Source organism: Monomorium pharaonis, chromosome 5 (assembly GCF_013373865.1).
Source record: "Monomorium pharaonis isolate MP-MQ-018 chromosome 5, ASM1337386v2, whole genome shotgun sequence".
Classification (NCBI taxonomy): domain Eukaryota; kingdom Metazoa; phylum Arthropoda; class Insecta; order Hymenoptera; family Formicidae; genus Monomorium; species Monomorium pharaonis.
In genome coordinates, this window is record NC_050471.1 from 17,337,388 (window position 1) to 17,364,419 (window position 27,032).

Consider the following 27,032-nt stretch of genomic DNA (forward strand, 5'->3'; position numbering starts at 1 on the left):
TTTTTTTATAAATGTAATCGTAAAAACTTTAGATTGGTTTCTTTGGTAGCTTGAAAGTAGTCTTTGACTTTGAACATTGTAGTGAAAGAAGCGATGAATCACGAAACGTAATCTCACGCCCATCGTCGCGCTGCAAACTCGCGGTCTTCGCGTAGCTGACTTCGGAACAAAGAGAAAAAAAAAGAGAGCGAGAGGATAAAGCAGCCGTGCAGCGAGAAAATTCAAAGTGAAATTGCGTTTTACTCTTAGCATTCTTCATTAAGCCTCCGTGCAAGTATAAGCTTTAATCTTTCTACGAATTGTTTACTTCGTATCGCTCGCATGCTTAAAAGAACGTTTTTTTTTCTTCGATGATGGGAAGACGTGATCGTCCACATCCAGACAAAGAGGTGAGGCAGATTTAAAAAAAAATCCGAAGGGAAAAACGATCGTGTGATCCCATCATCGTTGTTTCTAATCGTGCATGCTTTTTTTCCTTTTGATATGCTGTTTTTGAATCGGTTCTCACGATTTAGCTATGGACATTGTTACCTCATCTTACGTTCGATTCCCCTTCGGGATGCACCTCGATGCTTTGTTAGCGAGACCGATCCGGAGGGGGGATCGGGCAAGTTGTTGGTGTCATCATTTTTTAATTGTTGTATATTGTTGTGTGATCACCATAGTTTCGTAGATATCTCAGTGTCGCCCCGAAAGACTCGTTTGCATTTCAGACGATATTTGATTTATTTTCACGACACATTTGTCGCGAAAAATCATATTTTATATCACAATAATTACGTGTTCCTTTTTTTGTATAAGATTAGTATTTGCTTTAAATTGATTCACCGATCAACTGCGGCGAGGTTTTTCGGCGATCACTGCATGCGCATGATTGACAGGATTTGTAATCGTGTACACTGTTAATAGTGAGCTTAAGCGAAATAGCATTCGTTGATACGCTGGTTGATAAGAGCGTTCTCGTCGACGAGAGAGGAATTATCGAAAGCGAAAGGGCGATCTTTTGCATCGACAGACAGAAAACGCAAAGATGTTTACCTTTTGTCATTTTTTTGCATCTTTATTTTTTGCATATTTCCAGAAGTATTCTTTGTTTAAAATTTTTTTGACAATGTTTATTGATAGAAAGATATTTTAAAAAGAGATATATCCATTTTTTTATATTCTGTTGAAGTTATACAGATATTCAGTATCAATTATTTTTTACTATAATTAATACAATTTTACTTTAAATTTTTATTTTGCAAATTTTGTATTAACATTGTTACATTTCTAGTCTGCATGTCGCTGTCATACTTTCGGTAACTGCACTCGTCTTGAGAACGCGTCTTGTTGTCCACAGAAGCATTTCGATAAATCTTATCTGACAAAATAACAATGAATATAAATATTATTTGTCGGTTGTTTAATATGAGTTGGCTAAAGCAAAGATAATTGAAAGAAAAAAAAAAGAAAAAGTGGAGTATTTGGTTCTGAATAATGTCGAACTGCTCATTGGGACTAATCGAAGAAGTGAAAGAGTGTGTTTGTGTGTGCGTGTATGTGTATGAACGAGAGAAAATAAAGAGTGATAGAGACTTTTACCATTAAGCCGTACTAGCATTAATATTACAATCGGTTGTGATTGATTCAATGATTGTTTGCACCGTGACACATAGACACTTAAATTGTTACTTCTCAGAGGTGGCACGAATACGCGGATAGATCGGTATCCAAAACGCGCGCAAATTCCTAAATAAATTAAAACGCTATGTACAAAGCGGTTTGTTTTGAAATTTTCATGTAGATTGATAAAATATAGAGTGAAAAAATCGAGAAGTAACGTGATTTTTAATCTTAATGATTTAATCCAGAAACGTGTGTACTAAGAATCTGATCTAAATTTTTTTATGGGCTATCTTTGTTATTTACGATTTATTTCTCTTTAAATCATTGGATTTTGAAAATCTTTGAATTTTTAGTTTATTTTAGATTCTTTTATTTTCAAATTTTTTTTATTTCTTGTAACTGATTTTTCTGATTCTCTATATTCCTAGATTTTGAGAAATTTTGAGGCTTACCTAATGCTAGCGTTTGTAAATTTTATATATTAACAAAAATAAAATATTGCATTTACAATTGTTAAAAATTCTTGTGAGATTACGGCAGAAATGGCCGTGACTAGAGTCGCGTTGGACCGCTCGTCTCTGCCAATTCGATCGGCCTTTGATCATATTATAAACAATTTGATATGGGCTGACATTTATGTTAGAGTACAACATATCTATGCAGCACCAACGCAATCGCGCGCACGACGTCCGAAGGACAGAAAATCCTCTTTTATTCCCTTGTTTAAAAATTTTCTTTGTAATTAAAAAAATTTGTTTAAATATCTTTTAAACAGTTATATACTTTATTATTTCCCAACAATTTCGACAAATATTTTTTGAGAATATTATTTCCTTGTTTAAAATTACTCAAAGAAATGAAATTACAGAGGATTATAATCACAGAAAAAATGAAAATTTTTTCATAATTTAATCCAAATTTTAAATACACATTTTTCGTACATTAAATATATTTTTTTCTCTCCCCAAGACGTCGCATATATTTCAACATCATGTTGACATGAAAGCATTTAGAAGGATAATTGGCCTCCCGATGGCGGCGGTGCGTAGCGCATGGCGCGGTTTAGATAATTAAAAGGATTAGAAAAAGAAATGGGCGGCCGAACGTCTCGCGGCATCGTGATGCGGCCGGTCGCCAATATTATTTACACACGATTCCGAGGAACTTTTAATCATGTTTAACCTTTATCTCTGGATATTTGCAGAAATTTGTGGTTTGCTGAGTCTTGTCACGACTTTTTGAATGTGTGGAGCCCGATATGTGCATATATAGTCCACGGCTATATATGCATATATAAATATTATATATATATATTATATATATACATAATCATTGTACCACTATACTCATTGTATAAATTACACATTCACCGCCCAAAAAAAAGAAAAAAAAGAGAAAGAGATAGAGACTCTTCTTCTCGATTTGTGAAATCGCGTCTCGTCATCGTTGGCGATGATGAGGATAGCGACGACGACGAAGACACGATGATAATAATGATGTTAAGACGGATTGTCGTTTTCATATCGCGAGTTTTTTAATTACTTGGGCTTGTTTTAACATCACTTTTTTGGAGCAACCGTTATCCTTCTTACCTCCTGGCTTTATTTTAGCTCTGTTTTTGTCGTTTTTTTGTTTTTTGAAACGGTCGAGCCTCGGGATTGTCCATTTGATCATTTTGGTTAATTAGCGATATGGTTAACCATTGATGAATTGAAACGAATGGATAGATTGTTGATATTTTGGATAATTGCAGATCAAACATTTTCAAAGATGCTGTCCAAAAATGTTAATTGAAATCCAAGTTTGAATTCTGATATAGATTTCAAATTTGCAAACTACATGTTGTTTTCGTATATTTAAAAGATGTCTTTAAGTTATTTGTGACAATTGACTAAAGTTCTCAAGCGTTTTAAGCAACAAAATTTTTAACGACAAAATTCAAAACTTAAAACTTACGAATATTGAATTATTTCAAATTTTACGTATATGAAGCATTCTGGATTACAAAATATATCAATTAAAGTAACATCCACATATCCTTATATTAAAGAATCTGTTTATTGCAAGAACCCAAGATGTTAATAATCTTAATTAAATTATATATATTTGAATGATATCTTACTTACGTAGATCCCTTAGGCTCGACCTTTTAGACGAATGTATTTGGCTTCTACCTTGATTGCGTAACGCTATTTGCTTTGAGATCGGTTTCGTATTAAATCTTAGTTCTAGAAGTAAAGGTTGCTCAATGACGAATTATTGTTCGAGAATAATTGCTTGAATTTTCCACGAGTGCAGAGAGTTAAGTTTTGACTAACACAAATTCAGAAATTTTTAAGGAACATTAAAATTTAGATAATACACGAATTCTTTCGAGGACATTTATTTATTGAATTATTCTCGAGTGTGATTCGTTTTAACTCCTTGATCGTGGATCCAGTTGTGTGGACGATCTATAATATTAGCGATCTTGATGGATCCTCGAGTGAGTATGGTCCAAGATGATCAACCTCTCGGAAAAAATCTAATGTAACAACTGAAATTATCCTCAGTTAATAAGAATTGTTTTTTTATCAGTTTTTTAAATGTTATCTCTTAAAAAATATTTGTGGAAATGATCAGAATTACACCATAAATATATTAAAGCTCTTGGTTTTTATTAAAAAATTGTTCGAATCCTATTATGGAAATTTTTTTATTCATGAAAAGGATTTACATTTTTAAGAATTTTTCTTTATTTTTGGAAATAAATTTTTAAATCATTTCTAAATAATTGGAAAGCATTGCGTGTGTTTATGGACAAGTAATTTAAAAATAAATAAATGCAGAGATTGAGTAGATGGCCTTCATATGAGAAGAGTGGTTGATCACCTTGTAAATGTTTTTACAAAGAAGCCCGTCTGCGCCCCGGCAGTTTACGCCGGGCGTAATAAAGCTCAAAAAAGGCCTCAGGGGCGACAGGCGGGCACAATATCTTCGGTTATTTTTTTTCACCATTATTTAGTGACTAACATTGTTTGAGCTTTGAATAGTATCTTGATCAAAACGGTGTATGTCATGTGTAAGATATACTTGGGTGTGGGAGTACCACTCTGGAGATCGGTAGCACGTTGGACAATCTCTTTTCGTTGTGACGGGAACATGTGTTTTGTAATATTATCGAGTACGTTTCTTTAGGAACAAAGTTATCTGTTTTGATATTAATTTTTTAAAAATTGAATTAATGACATTGAAGCGGTTACATTATTAAAACTACTTGTGTTAGTTTGAACTGAAAGTTTTCAAATAATCGTTTAGAAACGAGCTTTTGAATTAAAATAATCCTTAATACCATCATCTTAAAAGTAGTTTTTATATATATTTTTAAATTATTTACCTTGCTATCAAATAATATCGCTTAATTTTGAACACATCTTAAAAGAGTTCTTTGAATCCAAAATGTTTATAAGGTCTGAGTTTTTTAAATATATTAAAAAAAAACATTGGTGCAATTATTGTAGAAATATTTATTTTTTATATATTAATTTTTAATTTTTATAAATTATGATAATATCACAAATTATCCCATGAAAAATATGAAGATGATATTAAATTGAGGACTGTAGATTCTACGGAAGAAGTTGAAAGCCATTAAAAGGATACTGGAATGACTGTCAAACTTGATCGAAGTCGATAACGTAGAATTATTAGTTCACATTATAACAAGATTTTGCGTGTATTTTTTTATAGATTTGGAAAAATTTTTTCAGAATTAAGGAACACATATTAATATGACTTTGTGAATTGGACTTTATACCGAGAAAACGAGAATATATTGCGTGGCAAGTATGGTAAGTTGGCTATTACCTACGATTACGGGGAGTAGGCGCATAAGCCGAAGGCAAGTGCGTTTACCCGTACGAGTGGGAAAAGCTGATCTGCACGTGTTGCACATAGTATTTTTTGTTACCTGTGCGTCGAAGTATGGTCCTTGAGTGTTCTTGGATCCTCACAAATACTCAAGGTCAGATTTATGAGAGCAACAAAGCGCGATAATTCTGCTAGAGTTACCATGCGTATCGCGAGATGGCATGCTTATGCAAGTGAAGTTAGACGTAAAGTCAGCTGGTCGTAGGTTAAATTAGCTTTAGATAATGCTATAAAGTCGTGAAAGGAATACTTTTTTTATGCCATCTATGGGGAGCATAAAAACAATGAAATAATAGTTTGCGTAGGATAACTGAATTGTGGGTAAACGGACTTTATGGACAAAAGAGAGACACGAAAAGAACCACTTTTGACGCACATGTAACAATTTTTTTTATATTGCTTTGCTTACCGACTTTTCACGCATAGGTACGTCGAAATTTTTATAGAACAATTTTATCTGAATTAGGTATTAAAGTCTAATTTTAAAAATTTCACAATACTTGTTCTTGTCATTTAGGTGTCTGGAATCTCGAATTTTGTGAACACAAATTATAGATCTTTTATATCAAGCAAATATTGTTATGACATTATAGCTTTGTGTGCCTTTACTTAAGGAATGGTAAAAAAACTGTAAATTATAAAATTTTTCCCATTTTTAGCATAAAATCCAGACTGGTAACATATTTTCATTCTGTAGGAGGTTTTTTAAATCTATAAAAGCAGTAAGATGTAAGTAGTTGTTTGACAAAAATTACTGCATTTTATTGGTAAAACAGATTTGCCTTTAGCATCCTCTTAATTAACATGAAATATAGAAACAAAAATTTTCTTGATTTATAATAAATTATTTGCCGATTGAAGTATAACCAATATTATCTTTTTATTGTTTAGCAGACCATATATAAACCTTCAATTTCTTCATAGTTTTTATGTATTTTACAATTAACTTATGTAATATATTTGATTCTGTTCGTGAAATTATGTTCGTGAAAGTTATATTTGTATAAAATATAAATAACAAATATAATTAATTAATAATACAATTATTTTCCCGCTTTTTTATCTATCATTGATTTTCAATTTATCTATTTGCATTTTCTATGTAAAATTGGTATTTAAAATTATTTATTATTAAAATTTGAATCGGAATTTGATTCTTTGCAAGCTCTGTTTTGAAAAATGACTTATATTTAGTAAAATTACTTAAATTAAAATTTTTCTTTTGCGATATATTGAAGGGAACAAACTATAGTGGAATAATAATAGGTATTGCATCAGAGATCGGAGATTGCAAAATATACGAATACACGTATTTGTATTTTTATATTTCAACTTTTGATTTAAAATTAGCGTAAAAAAACTTTTACATATAAAATATGTAAATAAAATAATTATTTTTTTTATTTTAACTATGTAAGTAACATAGTTATTTTTTTTAATTTGGCGGTTATACTAAATCGGTCATTAATTTTTAAAATTTTTATTTTAGACTTACTATTAGCAATCAATGCTATTAATCTTTTTATACTAAAATTTAACAAAATATTCTTAGCAGAAAAATTTCTACAATAAAAAGTTAATTTGATAAAGCAGGCAACTTTTCAAAGATCTTTTAAGATTTTTAAAATTTTATTTTAATCTCCAGTTCTTTTTTTTATGTTTTGCAAAGGTCTTTCTGTCCTAACTGAATAAAATAAACTTACATTTAAAATTTGAATTGTGTTAAACTAAATTTGACAACTTGGTTGTCAATTATAAACCACTGGATTATCTTGATTAAGAAATACCAAAACTAAATAATTAAAAATTCAGCATTCCTGAGATTGCTTTAAATAGTTATGCTTAGAAAAAGATCAAAATGACATTAAAAAATTAATCGAATTTGTTCAGATCGCTTCGATTCATTTCGGGTCGTTGATCTTGAGATGCTGATGCTGAAAATCGAATTAGCCGGAATTGGTTCAAAGTCACAACCGGGAGAGAGAGGATCCAATCGTGCCTTCGATCTCGACGACGCGCTCTACGCGTGCTCGACGCGGACGAGATTACGATTTACTCACAGATTCCATTCTTTAATGCTGCGTCGAGACGCGAACGGGGTGCGCCGGCACTCATCCTTTTTTGGCAGTGTGGTACCATGTACCATGTTGGCTTAGATTAAACACTTTTTCACACACACATACACACACACACACACACATATGCCATTCGCAACCTGCGAATTCGAGGTAGAGCTGCATTACGCATTGCCTTATGTTACAGCGTATCCAGTGGCGCCGCATCCACCGACCGGCTTTGTCCCTGCGCCAACGCAACCTCCAACCTATGGTGGTAAGACAAGATCTTTACATTTCTCTTAAATGGCCTCTAGACGCTCAACAATATAAAAAAAATATAGACAATTTAACAAAAACTCACTATAGCTACAAACTCAATGTAATCTCTAGATGATTAGTAATATTGAACATATTAAAAGCATGAGGGGTCAGTCAGTTTGAGATTGTATAGACAAAACAACCCTAGTATTTGGGAATGGACGTATTTTATAAAAAAATATTAAATTAAAAAAATATATAAAAAAATTGTGAAAGTTTTATCTAAAATATTTTTCTATATACACTGTTTCATTGATGGTTGTTTTTTAAATCAAATAAAAACCGCATTTTTAAGAGATTGTTTCATTTCTTAAACATGAATTTGGGTCGATGAAGAAAATACGTGTAACTTATTTTTATTTCTGTGTCAAACACATTTTGTGTTTCATAACATACTTCAAAGAGAATGATTCCAAGTGGTAATGATCGGGTTATTAATGTAATGAGTGGATTGTTTGGATTTTGTTTTGTTTCTTTGTTAATTTTTTTGAAACCCTGTTGTATGCTATCTATGAGAAAATGCAGCATGAGGTATATACATATTTAGATAGTACGTTCCAGCAAAATATCAAAATAATTACAAAAAAATGTTTTTGAAATATGTTCTGTGTCTCTTTCCTGGTGAACATTTTTCTTAAAATTGTTCATGTAATTTTTCAGAATTTTTACATAAATTTCAGGAAATTCCAAATTTTCTGTAACTTTATAATTTTTTAGAAAATTACTAAAAAATTAGTATTGATATAAAGTTTACTTTTTAAGATTTTTTTACGCGAATTGTGGAACACTTTTCAAAAGTATTAAGAAAACTTATTTTTTAGAATTTTTTATATATGTGAATTTTGAAATATTTTTTTAAAGATTTTTATTTTATAATTTCCGAAGAAAACTTATAAAAGCTTATAAATCTAAAAAAATTGAAGATAGTTCTTTAAAAATCTTCAATGATAATAAAGTTTAAATTAAATTTTTTTAATATAATTAGATTTTTTTTATCGGGACTACTTGCTTATTTTTTCAAATTATCTCTTAAATCAGAAAATCTTTAAAAATTTTGTCTCTTGAACGAAAAAAATTAAATTGTTCAAACAAGAAAGTCTTGAATGAACATGATGTTTGAAATTTTCAAAAAAATGAATTTTACAAGAATGAGTAGACGGATCAGAATTAATAATTATTTTGATTTTTTCCGTTTATCTTGAACAGAAATAACTAATAATGATTACCTGTTTTCTTTAGCTTATTTAATTATTTATTTTTTTCATTTATACTTTCTAATTATTCAACTTTTTTGACGCACAAAATTTTTCTGTTTGTGTTTTTGTGGGCAAGAAAAAAAAATCAGATTTATGATTAGCCCAGCATTTAAAAACTTTTTGGGTTGTTAAATTTTAATTTTTAATGTCAAAATTGTTTTTTAACGTTAAAATTTAGATCCAATCTAATATTGTTACATCGAGTTACTTAGACTGCATTTAATGAACTATTTTATTTTGCATTCATGATTTACAGGAAACGCAAATACAAAATTTTGTTAATCAGATTTTGGTTTTTTTTTTACAGCATATTGAGTCTACCATTTTTAATTTTGATATTGTTTATTTTGATTTCATACTTAGCGACACGTAAAACCCTCAAACACTAAGTTTCATCAGTCAGATAGATTTTTAATTTTTTCAGCGATTATATTGGATCTGCCATTTTGAATTTGAATATTTTCCATTTTGATTTTGTATTTAGCAACTTACAAAATCTCCAAACATTAGATTCTATCAATCAGATAAAAGTTTTTTCAGTAAACATGCTAATTCCACCATTTTTAATTTGGATTTTTTAATTTTTTATTTTAATTGCAGTAATCCAAAAAATTTCTAAGTACTAATTTTTATGAAAATCGGATTGGTCAATAGAAAACAAATCGGTATGCGCTATATGGCATCAGTGTTGTCGAAGTAGTTAATATTAATATAACTTCATCGAATTTAATTTCCAATGTTATAAGTATAATGTTATAAGTACAAAAAGAACCTTATATGTATTGAGAATTGGAAAAATTACATTTTAAAAGTAACTAATTACTGTTATTTGTTTCTAATTCTTAAAAGTAATTCATTATTATATTACTTAGAAAGTAATGATTTGTTATTTTTTCTCTTTTTTTGCAAAACTTCACAAAAGTGTAAGGTAAAAAATTTTAAAATGCTCAAAATGAAAATTAAAAAAATTTGGTTTTATTAAATTTACAAATATAGCGAAATTTATATTTTTTCTTTGCCCTAAATTTGTATTTAAAAATTTCAACATGATAATTTTAAAACCAAAATTGGTTTTAAGATATATGTGTTAATATGATTAGTTTATGAAATCTTAAAACTGTATTTAAAGGTTGACAAGAGACTGTGTTAAGCGTTATTTACACGGAGTGACTTTTATTCGTTTTTAAACAAGCATCTTAATTCGTCAGCAAATTTGCTAAATGGTTTTCTTTTATTCGTTGACGTCTATAATTTTAAAGTCATGGTGTTTAATAATTGCTGTGACAAAGTTGAACATATCCAACTTTACCCATTCTTGTCAAACAAATAGTGTCAGCGTAAAAAATCGGTCCGCTACAATATTGCGCGATTTTTGACGCTTCTTATTGATATAGAAGAAGTAGACAGCATTATATAAAATTATATATAATTATACAAAAGATTACACATAATTATATATGTACCAGATATGTAAATATGAAACCGGAATTTTTGTATAGAAAATACACGTTTATTGTATGAAAATGATAAAAAATATTTTATTTAAAGTATTGCCCATTGCTAGCTATACATTTTTCCCATTTCTCTGACAATTTGTGGCGTGACAATGCCACGCCAAAAAAACTGTTCCTTTTTTGAGGTAAACCAGTCATCGAGCTATTTTCGTACATTTTTGTAAGATGTGAAGCGCTGCTCAGCAAGTGCGTGTCCCATCGATGCAAATAAGTAATAATCGGATGGAGCCAAGTCTGGTAAGTATTTTCTCGCATGCGAAAGTATTTTCCAACCAAACGCCTCAATCGCTTCCTTGACCGGTTTTGCTGTGTGTGATAATACATTATTATGAAGCAAAATTACTTTGTGTTGTCTTTTTTGATATTCTGGTCGTTTTTCACGCAAAGCTTGATTCAAATCAATCATTTGTTGTCGGTAGCGTTCAGTATTAACGGTTTCGCCAGGTTTTAGCAGCTCATAATAGATCACCCTTCTGATCCACCAAACACAGAGCATTGTCTTCCGTCCATAGCGATTTGATGACCTTGCAGTCGATGTTGATGATTTACCTGGAGTTACCCATGATCTTTTACGCTTAGAATTCTCAAAATATATCCACTTTTCATCGCCAGTCACAATTCGATGAAGAAATGACTTTCTTTTGTACCTGACGAGCAGCATTTTGCAAGTGGTTTTTCGATTTTTTTGCTGTCTTTCATTCAGTTCATGTGGAATCCATTTTTCCATCTTCTAGATCTTTTCCATGGCTTTCAAACGTATGGAGACAGCTTCTTGTGTCACGTTTAATTGATCCGCGAGTTGTTGCATTTGAACGTCATCCTCATCCAACAATGCTTGCAATTCGCTGTCTTCAAACTTTTTTGGTGGTCTTCCATGTTCTTCGTTTTTCACGTCAAAATCGCCACTTTTGAATTTTTTAAACTACTCAAAGCACTGTGATTTACCAAGAGTATGCTCAGCTTCGACAAGCATTTGATGCGATTCTGTAGCAGTTTTCTTCAAATGGTAACGGAAAATCAATGCTGTTCGCAAATCGTAGTTTCCAGGCACAAAATTCGACATGTTCTACGCTATTAAAAACTATGTTGTTGTATAAAACTTGTATTATTGTGAGTTGAAAATTTTTATTAGATGTCAAAACAAGAAAATGGCGCTAATGATGCGGTTTGACGGTAATTACATTGACAGCTAGCGCAACATCTATGGGCAAATTCCGGTTTCATATTTACAACCTGGTACTTTTATATAATTTTATGATGTAATTGAATATGATTATGAAAAATTTTTTAGTGGATAGATGTCCGGTCAGTTTTGCTACGTGTAATACTTGCACAGAGAGAAATATTTTTTTAGATTTAATAAACAGTTTTGTTTGACATTTCATATATTTCTTTGGTTTTAATAAATTTTATACAGAATTCTTTAGATATAATAAAATTTATTAGAAATAAAGAAATATATGCTTTGAAATACTCGAACAAAACGGTTTATTAAATTTAAAGAAATCTTTCTCTCTGTGTGGAACATGCTTCTTGGTGAGGTTTGATTATAAAAATTATTCATATCGTAGCGATCATTAAACGCCGCGATTTTAAAATTGTAAATTCTACACTGAAAAAAGGCTTGGTTATAATAATTCAGCCTTGGTTAAAGTTATCCAGTGGCCTGGTGAAATAGTTTCAACTAAACGTATAGGTAAATATAACAAAATAATTTGGTTAATGTTAACAAAAGAATGTATTAAACCTGTATACGACTTAGTAAATTTTGTCGATCAGAAATTTGTTCTGGAGACAGGCTGACGATAAAAGACGCCAGTGACATGCATCAAAAATCGTTCATTGTAAATAACGCTTTAACCTTTGTGTTAACCTCGGTCAGTTGTAAACTAAGGATTCGTCGTTTTCGTATTACAGCCAAAGAAAACCTTGCTCAATAAATAAATGGTTTTCGCGTACGTAATTAGTAGGATTGTTTGTAGCTCGTTACAGAACAATTTTCTACAAAATAGGTTAATATAAAATTATTATTAAATGTGCAGGGAACATGCATTTATTACAAATTTCTAAGAGGCAAAATGTAAAGATAAGAGCGGATATATTGATAAGGAGAGATTATTGCTTTGTCTCGTACTTTATGTGTTGTCACGTCTCCGTGTTTAGGTACAAACATTAACAAGATATGACCAAATTGCATGTATATTGTACACGGACATATATTTATATATCTAAGATTAATTTGTTTCCTTCTGTTCAAACCTAAAACCAAAGTTTTGGATTGTTCCACTTGGGATTTCTAATATCAATTCGGGGCCCATTATTTTTATCGATCGTCGTTAAGATAGTTGTAAACATAACAACAGATTATGAATACTAGTTGGAGATTGAAGATTGCGCACGCATGCACACACACACGCACGCACACACACATCTCGCGAACTCTTAAATTCTGATTCTAATGAATGGCATAAATGTGGAGGAGAGTAAATACATGAATTTAGAAATTTTCCGTTTGGGCCCAAAAACGGTTTAAAGGGGTGAAATCACCCTTCAAAGATAAAAACATCTTTGCCTTTTTTCGATATATCTCGTAAATCAAACGAGATATCAAAAAATATTTTATACAAAAGTTTTACAACATAAATACCTCTATTTAACTACGCTATTTACTTAAAAAAAAAAATTTTTTTTTTTTTTTCAAAAAATAAATAGCATAGTTAAATAGAGGTATTTATGTTGTAAAACTTTTGTATAAAACATTTTTCGATAATATTTTGTTTAATTTATGATATATATCGAAAAAAAGGCAAAAATGTCTTCATTTTTGAGGGATAATTTCACCCCTTCAAACCGTGTTTGAGCTCAAACGAAAAATTTCTAAATTTATGTATTTATCTCCTCCACATTAATGCCAAGTTTTATTAAAATCAAAACTTTTGGGTTTGCGAGTTGCCCTTCTCAGTTTTATTCAGTTTTAATACATAGTATGGGAGTACTGTGCAAAATGTCAATGTTTTTTCAAAAAACAACTTTTTTCAAAAAATAAGTAGCATAGTCAAATAGAAGTATTAATGCTGTAAAACTTTTGTATAAAACATTTTTTGATATTTTGTTTAGTTTATGAGATATATTGAGAAAAGGCAAAAACGTCTTTACCTATGAAGAGTGATTTCACTCCTTTAAACTGTTTTTGGGCCTAAACCGAAAGTTTCTAAATTCGTGTATTTACTTCCTCTATATTTATGCCAAATTTTATTAAAATCAGAGTTTAAGAAGTCGCGAGGTTTTTTTGTTGGTAAATGTGGCAACGCTGCAAAAGAGGTTAGATCTTGCTAACTCTTTGAAGATACTTTTTCGCTAATACTCTCTTCTCTTTCCAAAAATACTTTTTTGGGGCACGTTTTTTTATTTTAAACATTAGAATCAGAGGACGGGCTCGGCTCCAACATTTTCAAAACAAATCTGACATCGAATGGAGCAGTCTGCTGCACGTACGTGCAGTCAGTCCTTCGCGTGGCATTACCACGTCTAAACTATACTAATCAAACGAGAGAATGTACTCGCTTGACTAGTTTGGTATCGACAGTACTACTTTAAAAGATTTTGAAATATAACAAAACTAAAAATTATTTTATCAATAAAGTATGATTTTATCTCTTAAAACCGTTTTACCGATTGCGGTCTACATCACGCTTCGAAACATTTGATTGATTAATTTGTCATGTTAAGCGATGGGTGCCGCCACGGTGCGGAGGCAAACGGTAACTAAAAATAGGTCTAAGATATACTGTTTGAATGCTTCGTAAGAGACTTAAGAGAAAATGACTTTTTTGGTAAATTTAACCGATTTATTAAACTACGCAGGTGAGGGCAGTCGCAAATATATTGAAGGGAGAAATGTTGTGAATGCACATCACTTGATAACGTGATGACAGTGGCATCACAGATGATGATGAAGAGAAAACGAGTTTAATATTTTTATGTCTGAAGTCAAGCAATTTATACAGTAATCTACATGAAATTAATGTATAAATTATAAAAAATATTGATGAAAAAATTATTAAATGTTCATGTTTGTGTAAAGCCGAGTCTGGACAATGCAAGCACCGCATAGCAGCGCTTATATATTTAATTAGGTAAAAGTTATATATAAATATATTAAAAGTATTATTATACTTCTAATTATTTAATTTTAATGTAACAAATATTTTTCACTTAATTTACAGGACAGAAATGATGTGATATAGAAAGATCTACATGCACTGATATTAAACATAAATGAGGCAAATTAAAAAACACTGTCAGAACAATGTATGAAGCGGTACCAATTAAAAAATTTTGTCATAGATTACAAAAAGAATGTAATTACATGGGTACCCGAAATTAGTCCATGTATGCTAGATAAACTTGTGCAATGTATATTAAAAGGTAATTAATTAGTTTATTGTATAAATAATAAATATACATTCTTCACATAATGTACACAATCAAGAATTTTTGCAGATAAGAAAAACAGTATGCTTATAAATTAAAAGAAGGCTACAATAAATGAGAAAAGATCTGCACTTAATACTGCTCCAAAGAAAAATATATTTATTACCGCAGAAGAATGCAAATTGTATCTTTAGTCAGACAATTTGTTCACCAATAGAAAATGATTCGCTTTTATATAAGGTGATTACAAATTAACTAACTTCGAGTATCTTGTAATTACATTCTTTTTGTAATCTATGACAAAATTTTTTAATTGGTACCGCTTCATAGATTGTTCTGACAGTATTTTTTAATTTGCCCCGTTTTTGTTTCATATCAGTGCATGTAGATCTTTCTATATCACACTTTTCTGTCCTGTAAATTAAGTGAAAAATATTTGTTACATTAAAATTAATTAATTAAAAGTATAATAATACTTTTAATATATTTATATATAACTTTTACCTAATTAAATATATAAGAGCTGCTATGCAATACTTGCATTGTCCAGGCCCAGTTTTGCACGAACATGAACATTTAATAATTTTTTAATCAATATTTTTTATAATTGACATTAATTTCATGTGGATTACTGTACGTATAAATCGCTTGACTTCAGACATAAAAATATTAAACTTGTTTTTTCTTCATCATTACCTGTGATGCCATTGTACATCAAGTGATGTGCATTCACAACATTTTCCCCTTCAATATATTTGCGACTGCTCTCACCTGCGTAGTTAAATAAATCGGTTAAATTTATCAAAAAAGTCATTTTCTCTTAAGTTTTTTACGAAGCATTCAAACAACATATCTTGGACCTATTTTTAGTTACTGTTTGCCTCCGCACCGTGGCGGCACCCATCGCTTAACATGACGAATTAAAACGAAGATTTTTACGAATTAACCAATCAGAAAATAATTCAAAATATTTATAGTGGACTTACAGCTTGTAGCTGAAATTTTAGTTTTAATGAGATCAAAATTTTGTGCTAAGTAATACGAATTTGCGATAAAAAATAGGAGTTTTTATTTAGAAAAATTGAGCATGAATCAGATAAAACTTAAAATGAGCCTTGGACTCACAATTTGATTGGTTTATCTCACAATTTTTTTTTAATCCTGAAACTTATTATTTGATGTTTTCAGTTAAAATACTTTTTTTTTAAAAGAATTTTTGGATTTCCATACTTTTTTCTTGTTTTGTATAATAGTTTTTATAATAATTTCTTTAGAGTTTTTTTAAGCTGATAATAGCATTATTTAAGTATGACATTAAATTTATTTATGATATTATTTCTAGCTGTATAATTGCATTTGAAGTTCGACAAACCATATCGGTACACAATCTGTAGAACTGAAATAGAACATTATGTAACAGAGTGCTCGCCTTCGGCGCGCCTTCCACTCCCCGCAATTATGGGAAGTAGTCGATTCGCACAAGTTGCACATACTGTTTATTACACTAGAACATTATATTTCGTGCGCTTTGCGCATGCTATTGTCTTTTTTTTTGTTATTAATTTGCGCGCGTGCGTGCGTGCGTGTGCGCGCGCGCGCAAAGAATTCATATTTTTAATTTTTTTTCTTTTTTATTTACAATAACTTTCTCTCTTTTTAAAATAAACTTTTTTAAATCTTTTGCTCGCGTTTACCCGCATTTATGGGAAATAGCCAATCCACACAAATTGCACATACTATTTTTTGTTACGAGAATGTAGAAAATGGCGAAGGCAAGAAGAAGTTCAGGGTGGAAGGCAGAGAGCGGAGCTCCCCACAAATAAAAAATTTTTATTTTAACCCTCTGCCTACACATGGGGTTACGGTAACTCCAGTCGATTTTGAAATGTTCGCTACTTAAAAGTATTTTATAGCAAGGGGACACTGGAACCAGGGGGGGGGGGAGTTTGAACTGTGCTCTACTTATTCCTTTTTAGGCGTTGCGAATGTTCTGAAAACAGAAGTAGGAGCATCGAAAGTGTGTGTTGGGGTTACAATTACCCCGTGTGTAGGGAACGTAACAAAAAAAAGGAAAAGTTTCAAATTTGAAGGGTAAGTAAAGTTATTTTTTTGTTCATTACGTATCATTTACGCATAAAGTACTTATATATATTATCAATGTCGCGATCACTTTGCAAAAATGAGCTGCAATTGTAGCATTACAAATTAAAAAATTTTTTTATAATAAATAAAATGTTTTGTAATAAATATTTTTTGTATTAATAATTATGTTTTTGGGTATTAATAATTATATTTTTTAAATAAATATTACTATTTTTTTTTTACTATTGTGTTTAAACTGCATTCATTTTTTACTAAATTCACATTACAAAATAAATATATTTTTTGAACAGAATAAAAAAACTGACAATAGATTCTTAAAGTACAACTCTTCCCCTTTCCATTGATCACCATTTTAATTACTTTATCTATTTTTTTTAATAAATACGGGCGTTTAAAAAAAGGGCAAATTTTTACAAAAATTTTTCGTTCCTTTCTCATTCTTTTTAAAAAATCTCTTTTTTTTAAAATGTCTTCGATTTTTCAGTCAAGACCATCATAATTCTGAGATTTTTTCCTTTTGATTAAAAAAAAAAGTTAAAATTGATTAAATACATTTGGAGATATAAGTCAACGAAATTTGGGGGTTAGCGTAACCCCTGTGTGTAGGAATCGGGAAAAAAATAAGGTGTGTAGGCAGAGGGTTAATTAAATTTACAACCTTTATTTGAAATATTTAAAAAAATTTATAATTTGTTGAAATAAACATTAAAAACTACAATTTTTATGGGTTTTTTACAGTGCATGTTATGAGATGACGATGAAATGTCGATAATGTCTGCAAGAGTTTTCATATGCGTGTCACGAGATGACGTCCCTACGATGCGAATGTGAGAATGAAGGGAAAGGTGTACAAGATTGATTAAGCGTGTAAGAATCATCGTGCTGAAATGATTCCTACACGACTATTCCCGCACGTTTGATTGGTAGGGGACCGAGTCACTTGTGTGAGAAAAATCTTTAAACAATCGGCGACTTTGCGGCCGGTAGAGGGGCGCGAAAGGACCACTCTCGAGGCACAGCATGTGATAAAAAAATTGTTTTTTGCTGCCCATGCCCTAAGAAAGTTTTTTTCTCACGTATCACTTTACACTTAAGGATCAACATTTCAACAACGCACAGATAAAAAGAAATATTATGTGCGATATGTGTGGATCGGCTATTGCCTACACGTCTAGGTGAACGCACTTAAAGCGATTAACCAACTCGCTGCACTAGTTGCACAAATATCTATTTGTTGTGGTGCCAAAAAGTTGTCCTTTTCGGAGTTAATTGGATATTTCACATTTGTTACACAATGTACTATTTTGTTACATGTGCATAGAAAGTTGTTTATTAAGTCTCTTCTGGTCGAAAAATTACCATTTTTGCACGGATTTGACACAATTCATTAGTTTATCATTTTTGTTAAATAAGTGACATGAACAGTAAAGTAATGCATTCCCTTCTTTTCCATACTTGCTTTATTTTCCGCATACTTTCTTTCGTTATTACACTCGCATGCGCGTCATTTCACAATACGTATACAAACTCTCGTAGAATTATCGACGTTTCGTTGCTTTTGAAAACTTAACTTTAACTAAACTTAATTTGTGTTAACAAAGATATCATCGATGTTAAGAAATACTGTGAGTCTCAACAATATTGACATTTATAATAATGATAAACTCATTGCATTTCTTAAACAACTTCTAAGAATTTTAAAGCAAAAAACGAAAATTTTTACAATAGAAGAAATTGAAAATTTTTCGATGAAGCTCCTGATTATGTAAATTTAGTTACAAAGATAAATATTACCAAATATAATTTTTTTTTATTAGAATAATTGTTTTAAAATTTTATTTGTGAGGGGTTTGTTTTCAGCTTGTACGTCGATTCCATATTCACGAATAATAGCCGATTTTCTACTTATTACATAATTTATTAATAATTAATATAAATTATTAACTTCAGATCTGTTTCGACTATTTTTATTTGTATGTAGCCTATATATACACAAGGTTTTATTAAACTCAATTTAATTTGTACTTTCTTGTAAGTGCATGAAGTACAGAGGCTATTGAACTAAAGATGGAAAAATGAAAAAGCGTCCAAAACAAGCGAGAGCGATTAGCGCAGCACATGTACACATGATTGATGTGAAGAGTTCGGGCGTCCGAGAAAACACAAGCGGCGCGTCGCTTGTTGTGTCCGTGTGCGGTCAACACGTGTGTGTATAAACTTTAACTGCTTATATTTCAGCTCTAAGGCCCATTTAGAAAAAGTGCTTTACATATATTCGTTAGATAATATTCCCTATTATAGCTGTAAATTTTATTAAAATCGGTGAAGAGCAGAGTATTATGACCTTTTATAAAATGGCGGACCTTCAATTAGTTTCACCGATAGAAGCGCTAATAATTATCCATATATTCAGATCAATGCTCGAATTTTTAGATTTTCTAGATTGTATTTTTTATCACATAATATTGCAGTTATTACAAAAAAAATCTTAGAGAAATTTTATTCCAATATGTTGTATATTTTAAATAATTTTTTTTTTTTTTTTTTTTTTTTTTTTAGAATTCTGCAGATAATTTTTCAAAATTTTTATATAAATTTTATAATTTTATAACGAGCAGATTAATTGGTGTCGTTATATGCTGCAAATGTTTAGAGAAGGGCTAAGTAAGGATGTTTTTAATATTGTGACGAAATCTAGACATACAACTATAATCCAGAAACAAAGCGTTAGAAGAAAGGTTTGCAGCTTATAATAAGGAAATATGGATAGTGTTAAAACAAGAGTGGAATAAAATATTTAATAACTAATTTTTGAGAATGCATAAATATATTGATGCTCAGGAAGAATATGTAGTATGTATTGTTTAAATAAAGAATTATGCCAAAATGGACTCAAAGCGCGCAGAAATGAAACATACTATCTTAATTTACACACAAAAAGGTATAGGAAATGTACAATTTAAGTTCCTAAAATCTCCACCGGGCGGTGCTGGGACAATTTAAAGTGGCGGAGAAAAGAAAAAAAATTTTTTTAATTCCGAAAAAAATCATTTAAGTACATCTTGAAGAAGGCATAAAAGATTTATCCGAGCACGTAAATGATATATTTGTTGCGTTTTCTATCTTGAATGAAGACATATCTACATGATTGTTTTAATAATAATTTAGTTTTTTCGGGAATGATTGTTTTAATAATAATTTAGTTTTTTAAAAATGTGACTTGGAAAAAAGTTGTGTTTTTTAATAATGTATTTCCAGGATTTTTTCAAAATTTTTTGAGAAACTTTTTCTTCTCCCATCCATCACTTTAACCTTTCAAGGTCACTGTAGGAGGTTACCACCCATCGCTTAAATGTAACACGTTATATCTTTCTGATCTAAGAATAAATAATACTTTTTGCCTTCTAGTGATAGTTACAATAAAGGTTTCAACTTTTGTACTTTTCTGTAACTGAAAGTCGCAGTAGTTTGCTTTTGGCAGTCGTCCGAAGACAAGGTAGGATGGTAGCCACCTAGTGTACAAATACCTTTTTTTAAAAGAAAATCAAAGATTATTTTCTTTTTTAAAGTACAACCCAGATAGCATAAAATATTTATAAAATATAAGAAGGAAGAATATTTAAGATAAATATTTTATACATATTTTTATGTCCGAGTTAGGTATAAAAAAATTATGATAAACATTTATGAAAATATTTAAAATAAATATTTATACCATTATTATCAAAGAATATAAAAAATATTTCAAGTTTATATACCATAAATATTTTTAGTATATTTTAAAAATATATTCTATATATTGTTGATAATAATGTAATCATTTCTAAATGGTTTATGAAAATAATTATATAATCTTTAAAAAATATTTTTTGAAAATAAATTTGTAAAATATTTATAAATATTTATGATAATATTTTGTGCTGGGAAGACTTGAACAATAAAAGTCTAAATTTTTAGTTAAAAATATTGAAAATTTAAAAAGTTATGATTTATTTTGTAAAAACTTGTTTTTCTAATGTTGCAAGATTTAAGATTTTTTTAAGGTACTAATGTTTTTAGATTTTTTGCTTAAAAAATATTAGAATAGATTTTTCAATCATTCAAGTTTATCCATGAATTTTTTTGTTACCATATCTTTGATAATTTTATAAATACAGCTATTTAAAAATGATGATGGGTAATAATTACCCAGTATGAGCTCGTCGTTCGAAAAATAAAGTGTAGTCTAGTCGTGGGAGCAGATGGTATTGGCTTGATGTAAAGTATTTTCTGTCACAGATCAGTCCTAAATAACATTCATAATAAGAATATCGACGTGCGTCAGGCGAAAAACTATGGAAAATATTTTTTAATTGCACAAGTTTGAAAAAATCGCGAAAAATGGCCTGTTTTTGCTCGAATTGCTCGTTGTAACTTGAAAACGAAGCCTCTGACGAAAAAATTGTACAGAACATTTTTTGTTTATCTTGATGTTTTCTACAAGAAAAGTGCGTTTTTAAATTAAAAATTTGTATATTTGCATTGCAAAATAGAAAAAACTGATTAAAAATGTAGCTTTTTTAACCGCTTGGCAATCAAGGTAAACATTAGTTGTTATTAATGAAAATATAGATTAGGAAAGTTCAAACTATTCTTAATTTATATTCTAAAGCCGCCCGTGATCCGTCGAATAATTTTTGCACAGTCAATTTGTTAATTTACAAAAATTAAAAACTGATCAAATGCCGCGTCTATAAAAAAGCCCTTATACAAGCGCTGATTTTTTTACGTATTCTCGGGAATCTCCTAAACAATAAAAAATTGAAAAAGTTCTATTTTTTTAGTCATACTTTTTTTTAGAATTTTTTGAAAATTTTGAGCTTGTAAACAAATAGAATTTCTTCGAGGATTTTGATTGGTTTTTTTTTTTACATTAATAGTATTGCAAAGCTTGGTTAATTTAAGCTCAACCAGTTTAAAATATCTTGATTAGGTTCGGAGATATTAAAGGTCAAACTTACTGTTAGTCGCTATTTGCGGCTGAACTATATAACATGTCGACATTAACCAAAAATGTGCTGGCAGCTTATTTCATGCAGTTTTTAAACATGTATTGCACATTGACGTTAAATCTCGTCTACAGAAGTCGCAAGCAGCCAGTTGCGACTTGCGACAGCCAATGATTGTCGAGCTTTAACTAGAAACTAGGCGCTCATTGGCTGTCGCAAGTCGCAACTGGCTGCTTGCGACTTCTGTAGACGAGGCTTTAGCATTGTTTTGCGTCTTGAAAAACTGTTAGAAGAGTACCGCGAGCGTGCGAATTTCGTCGCTGCGGCTGAAAGTGGAGGGAAGGGGATAGCCTTGAGCGCGAGGAGTAAAAGTGAATCCGCGCGCTTCAAATTCGCTCGTGCTGCAAAAAAAGTGATTTTCTCAGCAACGGATGCACGAATCGAGACGTTTTGTGTTTTAAATTGATATAAGAAATCGAGAGAATAACGAATTGGATGTTAAAAATTAAAAATATTCATAAACTTCTTACTTATTTCCGGTGTTTCGCAATATCAAAGTTGAGACATTTTTGTGGTTTTTTGATATATCTCGTAAACTAAACAAAATATTAAAAAATGTTTTATACAAAAGTTTTACAGCATAAATACCTCCATTTAACTACGCTATTCGTTTTTCGGAAATAAATAGCAGAGTTAAATAAAGATATTTATACTGTAAAACTTTCGTATGAAACATTTTTTTATATTTTGTTTAATTTACAAGATATATCGAAAAACCGCAAAAATCGTCTCAACTTTGAAGGGTGGTTTCACTCCTTTAAACCGTTTTTGAGCACCAACTAAAAATTTCTAAATTCATGTATTCACTTCCCTCTACATTTATGCCAAGTTTCATTAAAATCTGAATTTTTGAGTTCGCGAGATTTCTTTGTTAGTTAAAAATTAATAAAAGTAAAGTTTGTAGTTTATGTAGATACCGATTTTTATAATTATCTAATATAATTAATGCATTTTTTCATATTATTACTTTTGTAAAGAAAAATTTCTTGTCCTTTTATTTAAATTACGTATTATTTGAGTTGGACATTTTTGTGATATTTTCTAAGAAAAATTAAAGTTATTATTACTTGGGTTTTTTAGTACAATAATTTTTTCAATGAAGAACACATACATCTACGCAATTATTTAATATTAAACCAGTGAATATAATTTATAATTATAATATTAAAGTATCAAAGCGGTCTTTTTTATTCTTTGTTTTTATTATTTTTTTATTCTTCTACAAATAATAATTATTAGTTCTCCCTATAATTTTCTTATATAACTTTTATAAACATTTTTCACTTTGAATTTTGCACCGTTTGAAGAATTTAAATTGAATCATAATAGTTAAGGCCGTCTTTTTTATTAATCTGTCGCCCAGGTCTGGATTTTTGAGGAGCAAAAAAGGTCCCTAAAAACTCGAAAACCCAGATATCTCACTAACCCAACAAAAACAAATTAAATTAAAATACCATTTATATAATTAAAATAAAAACTTCACCCAAAAACAATTTAAGCTAATAGTTTAAATAATTAAATCAAAACCCCAGGAAACTCACTAATTAGACACCAATTTACAATACAAAATTAAACACACTTTTTAAACTTACATTGATAAAACTGTAAACTATAGAGTAAGGTAGGATAAAAGAACGTGCATTTTAAATAAAATGGTTTTATTATTTCTTCTTTCTTTTCTACCATAGCAAATGTTTGTTTTCGAATATTGTGTTTATCGATAAACATATATAATAACAGTGGGATTCAATTTTTTTGCTTTATTCTTGGCTCTCAGATCTGGGTTTCCAGACCTACCTGGGATTCATCCAGATCTTGGCCAAGGTAGGTCTGGAAACCCAGATCTGAGAGCCAAGAATAAAGCAAAAAAATTAAATCCCACTGTTATTATATATTATCCAGAGTGAAGATGCGCTCCTGAGAATAGTAATGTTGCAATACATTGCCGTACATTTCCTCGTCTTGCCTCTACTTTCTTACAAGATTGACGACGTATCTTAATGCGAAAAATTTACATTTTAGTCTTTGAGTGCCGATATCTCCGTTCCTAGAGTACGTAGAGAAAAAAATAAAAATACTTTTATTATATAATTTAAACTCAAGCTATTGATTGGACTTAAAACTTGATCGATTCAGCTGTTTTGGAGGTTCGATCGGAAGCTCACAAGTCTCCTATTCACGGATAGTACACTGCCCAACAACGATTCGTTCCTAGGTACTTTCTCGCGGGGTAAGAAGAACGTAGACTCTTGATTTAGCAACTATTTTGCAGTGATTAATAATTAGGTCGAAATATGTCTAATCAGCTGCTGCCGACTGATGGCACCAGATTTTTTACGTTCCTCTTACTTCGCGAAAGGTGCCTAAGAACGAATCGTTGTCGGGCAGTGTACACAGTTGGTCTTGTACTGCGTGTTTATTTGGTGCAAACCACTACCGTATCTCTTAATTTAAAACGCACAAGGGCCTCCTGAGATTTTATGGTTTAATATACTGTACTGTTAAAATATTTTATTTTGGAATTAAATTTTGAGGACTCATCTTTAAGGGGTTACATACACCCAGAGACAAAGGCCATAAAAAATAGGCCTTTTTCTCGATTTTTTTTTTGAAACCTAATGTATGTAATTAATCCTAATTTTCTTTACTTTAAAATACATTCTTAGAACATGTTTCAGAATAAATTTGAACTGAAAATATTTAAAAATGGCGGAGATATTGTCCTCGTCGCAAGACCTTGTTGAAAAAAGGTGCTCCGTGATACCAAGTGCAGCTCGTACAGGACTTATCTGAAACAGACCAACCTAGAATTTTCTTAAACTGAATGATATTATCTAATCTTTATCGTAGCCGATTTTTAAAATATCGATTTTTGGCAAAATGGCGGCCGTTTAAAGAAAAAAAGCTAATTAAAAAAAAATATTTTAGGATAAAAATCGGTCGTTTTTTTAACTTTAAAAAAAAGTAAGGGCTCTAAAAAAATTGCTACGATAAAGACTGCCTTTTTTTGTGTAAATTAAGCCCTCCAAATTTCAAATAAATCGGTCTAGCCGTTTTCGAGATATTTTTGGCACGCGTTTTAAAAACATGCTTTTGAGAAAAACGCGTTTAAAGTTTGACATTCGGTTAAAACGTAGATAACTTTTTTCAAATTTACATGGAGTCATCCACTCCAGGGTCATACAGTGAACCCTCCCCAGCTATAGCGGCATCAAAGGCTTTGATTTTAGCTTGCCGGCGTAATATTCTTGCGTAAGCTACCTGCTGCGAAGGATTAGAAGGCACCCATCGCGCCCCAGTGTCGTCGAACACGCTTGGACCTTTTTCACTATATATCCGACAATTTTCAAGGAATCACTTTGAAACTTGCAGGGGATATTCTCAAGACCTTGTACTTTACGAATATGCAAAAAACAAAAAATGCATTTTCTCAAAATTTCTGGGTGTATGTTTTATTCTATCCTGTGTAATTTTTTAAATGCGAAAAATAGATTTCCACCACGCCGTTAGCAGAAATACGTTAGAAACTTGGAAATGGCGCATATATTGACACTTTATACCGATTTCAAATCTTCAAGTGCAATGATGTAACAGGCGATGCGTATTTTTTACTTTGCTGAGAATTAAATTTTTTAAAAGCTGCATCAATTTGCTTGTCGCGCGTTGTATGTATATTATTTCACAGGTCTGCGGTTGGCATTATACTGAAAAAATCTAATATTAATATACCTAATTTTACAATTAGTTAGTGTCCAATTGTATATGCATTTAATGGCGCGATGCGCACAATGTTTGTTCAGCTGAAAGTTTTACGACCAATCGCAAGAAAATCATTTTTAATCAATAAATTTGCGTGCCAATACTCTAAATGGTAAAAAATAGCTAAAACTTGCATTTGTGCAACAGAATAAGACTTTATTTAAAACATATAAAAAGATATAAAAATATTTGATCTTTTCTTTATCTTTTCCAAAGCTTTATATATATATAAAACATCTTATATATGATATAATGTTTATATATATATAAAGATTTAGAAAAGATAAAGAAAATATTTTTATATCTTTTTATGTGCTTTGAATAAAGTCTTTTTTTCTGTTGCAAGAATGTCAGATCGAGCTATTTTTGAGAGACTTTTTCTAGCATAGGGTAAGTTAGGATATGATGGTCATACGGAAAATATGGCTAATGGCTATAATTTCTCCAATAATTGCTAAATAATGTGTTCTTGTAATTATTTTCAAAGATAATCAATATTTACTCTAGTTTATGTGTGTGTATTATTCGAAATAATGATATGGATGTCACATCACGTTTTTACTTTTACTGCTTGCAAAGTTTTTCACGTGTTTATTAGAAATTGCCACAATGTCGAATAAATTACAGTTGTGCTGTCCCAATGAACGTTACCCACGTAACAAAAGTATGTAAATTGTAATGTGTAATTATATTTTTATTTCCTTTTCTATTTTTTAAATAAATACTATGATTATCTTTCTCGCGCAGTTTGAGTAAGATAGCCCATGACATTTCGGGATAAGTATTTATGTATATATTTTATTAAAAAAGACGAGAATTAAATTATGCACCTAATATTTTAATTTCACATATCATATATGTTTTTTTTTAGTAATGACAAAATGAGTTAAATTGATCTTAAACTTGTGTGAACATTTAATATGAAAAATGTTTAAAAATAAAATTAAATATGTGATAATATGTGGCAATAAAACTAAATATGTAAAATTATAAATTTTTTTATTCTATAAACGTTAAGTACAAAAA

General features: G+C 30.3%; 2 protein-coding genes and 1 long non-coding RNA gene across 6 annotated transcripts in view; 2 read left to right on the forward strand and 1 right to left on the reverse strand.

The window, feature by feature from the left end:
- LOC105833030 (DAZ-associated protein 2) overlaps positions 1-27,032 on the forward strand; it is a 54,879-nt gene that overhangs the window by 19,830 nt on the left and 8,017 nt on the right. For all 3 annotated transcript variants that reach the window (XM_036286656.1, XM_036286654.1, XM_036286657.1), the window contains one exon: positions 7,780-7,848. In XM_036286656.1, coding sequence (XP_036142549.1) covers positions 7,780-7,848 — 69 coding nt within the window. The remainder of the gene's footprint in view (positions 1-7,779; positions 7,849-27,032) is intronic.
- Positions 13,445-15,250, forward strand: LOC118645488. The gene is made up of 2 exons (XR_004963188.1): positions 13,445-14,798; positions 14,889-15,250. It is a non-coding gene; the product is annotated as an uncharacterized LOC118645488 (long non-coding RNA).
- Positions 24,744-27,032, reverse strand: part of LOC105837419 (recQ-mediated genome instability protein 1) — a 123,998-nt gene continuing 121,709 nt past the window's right edge. For both annotated transcript variants that reach the window (XM_036286647.1, XM_036286649.1), the window contains exon 10: positions 24,744-25,036. In XM_036286647.1, coding sequence (XP_036142540.1) covers positions 24,863-25,036 — 174 coding nt within the window. In that variant the 3' untranslated portion in view covers positions 24,744-24,862. The remainder of the gene's footprint in view (positions 25,037-27,032) is intronic.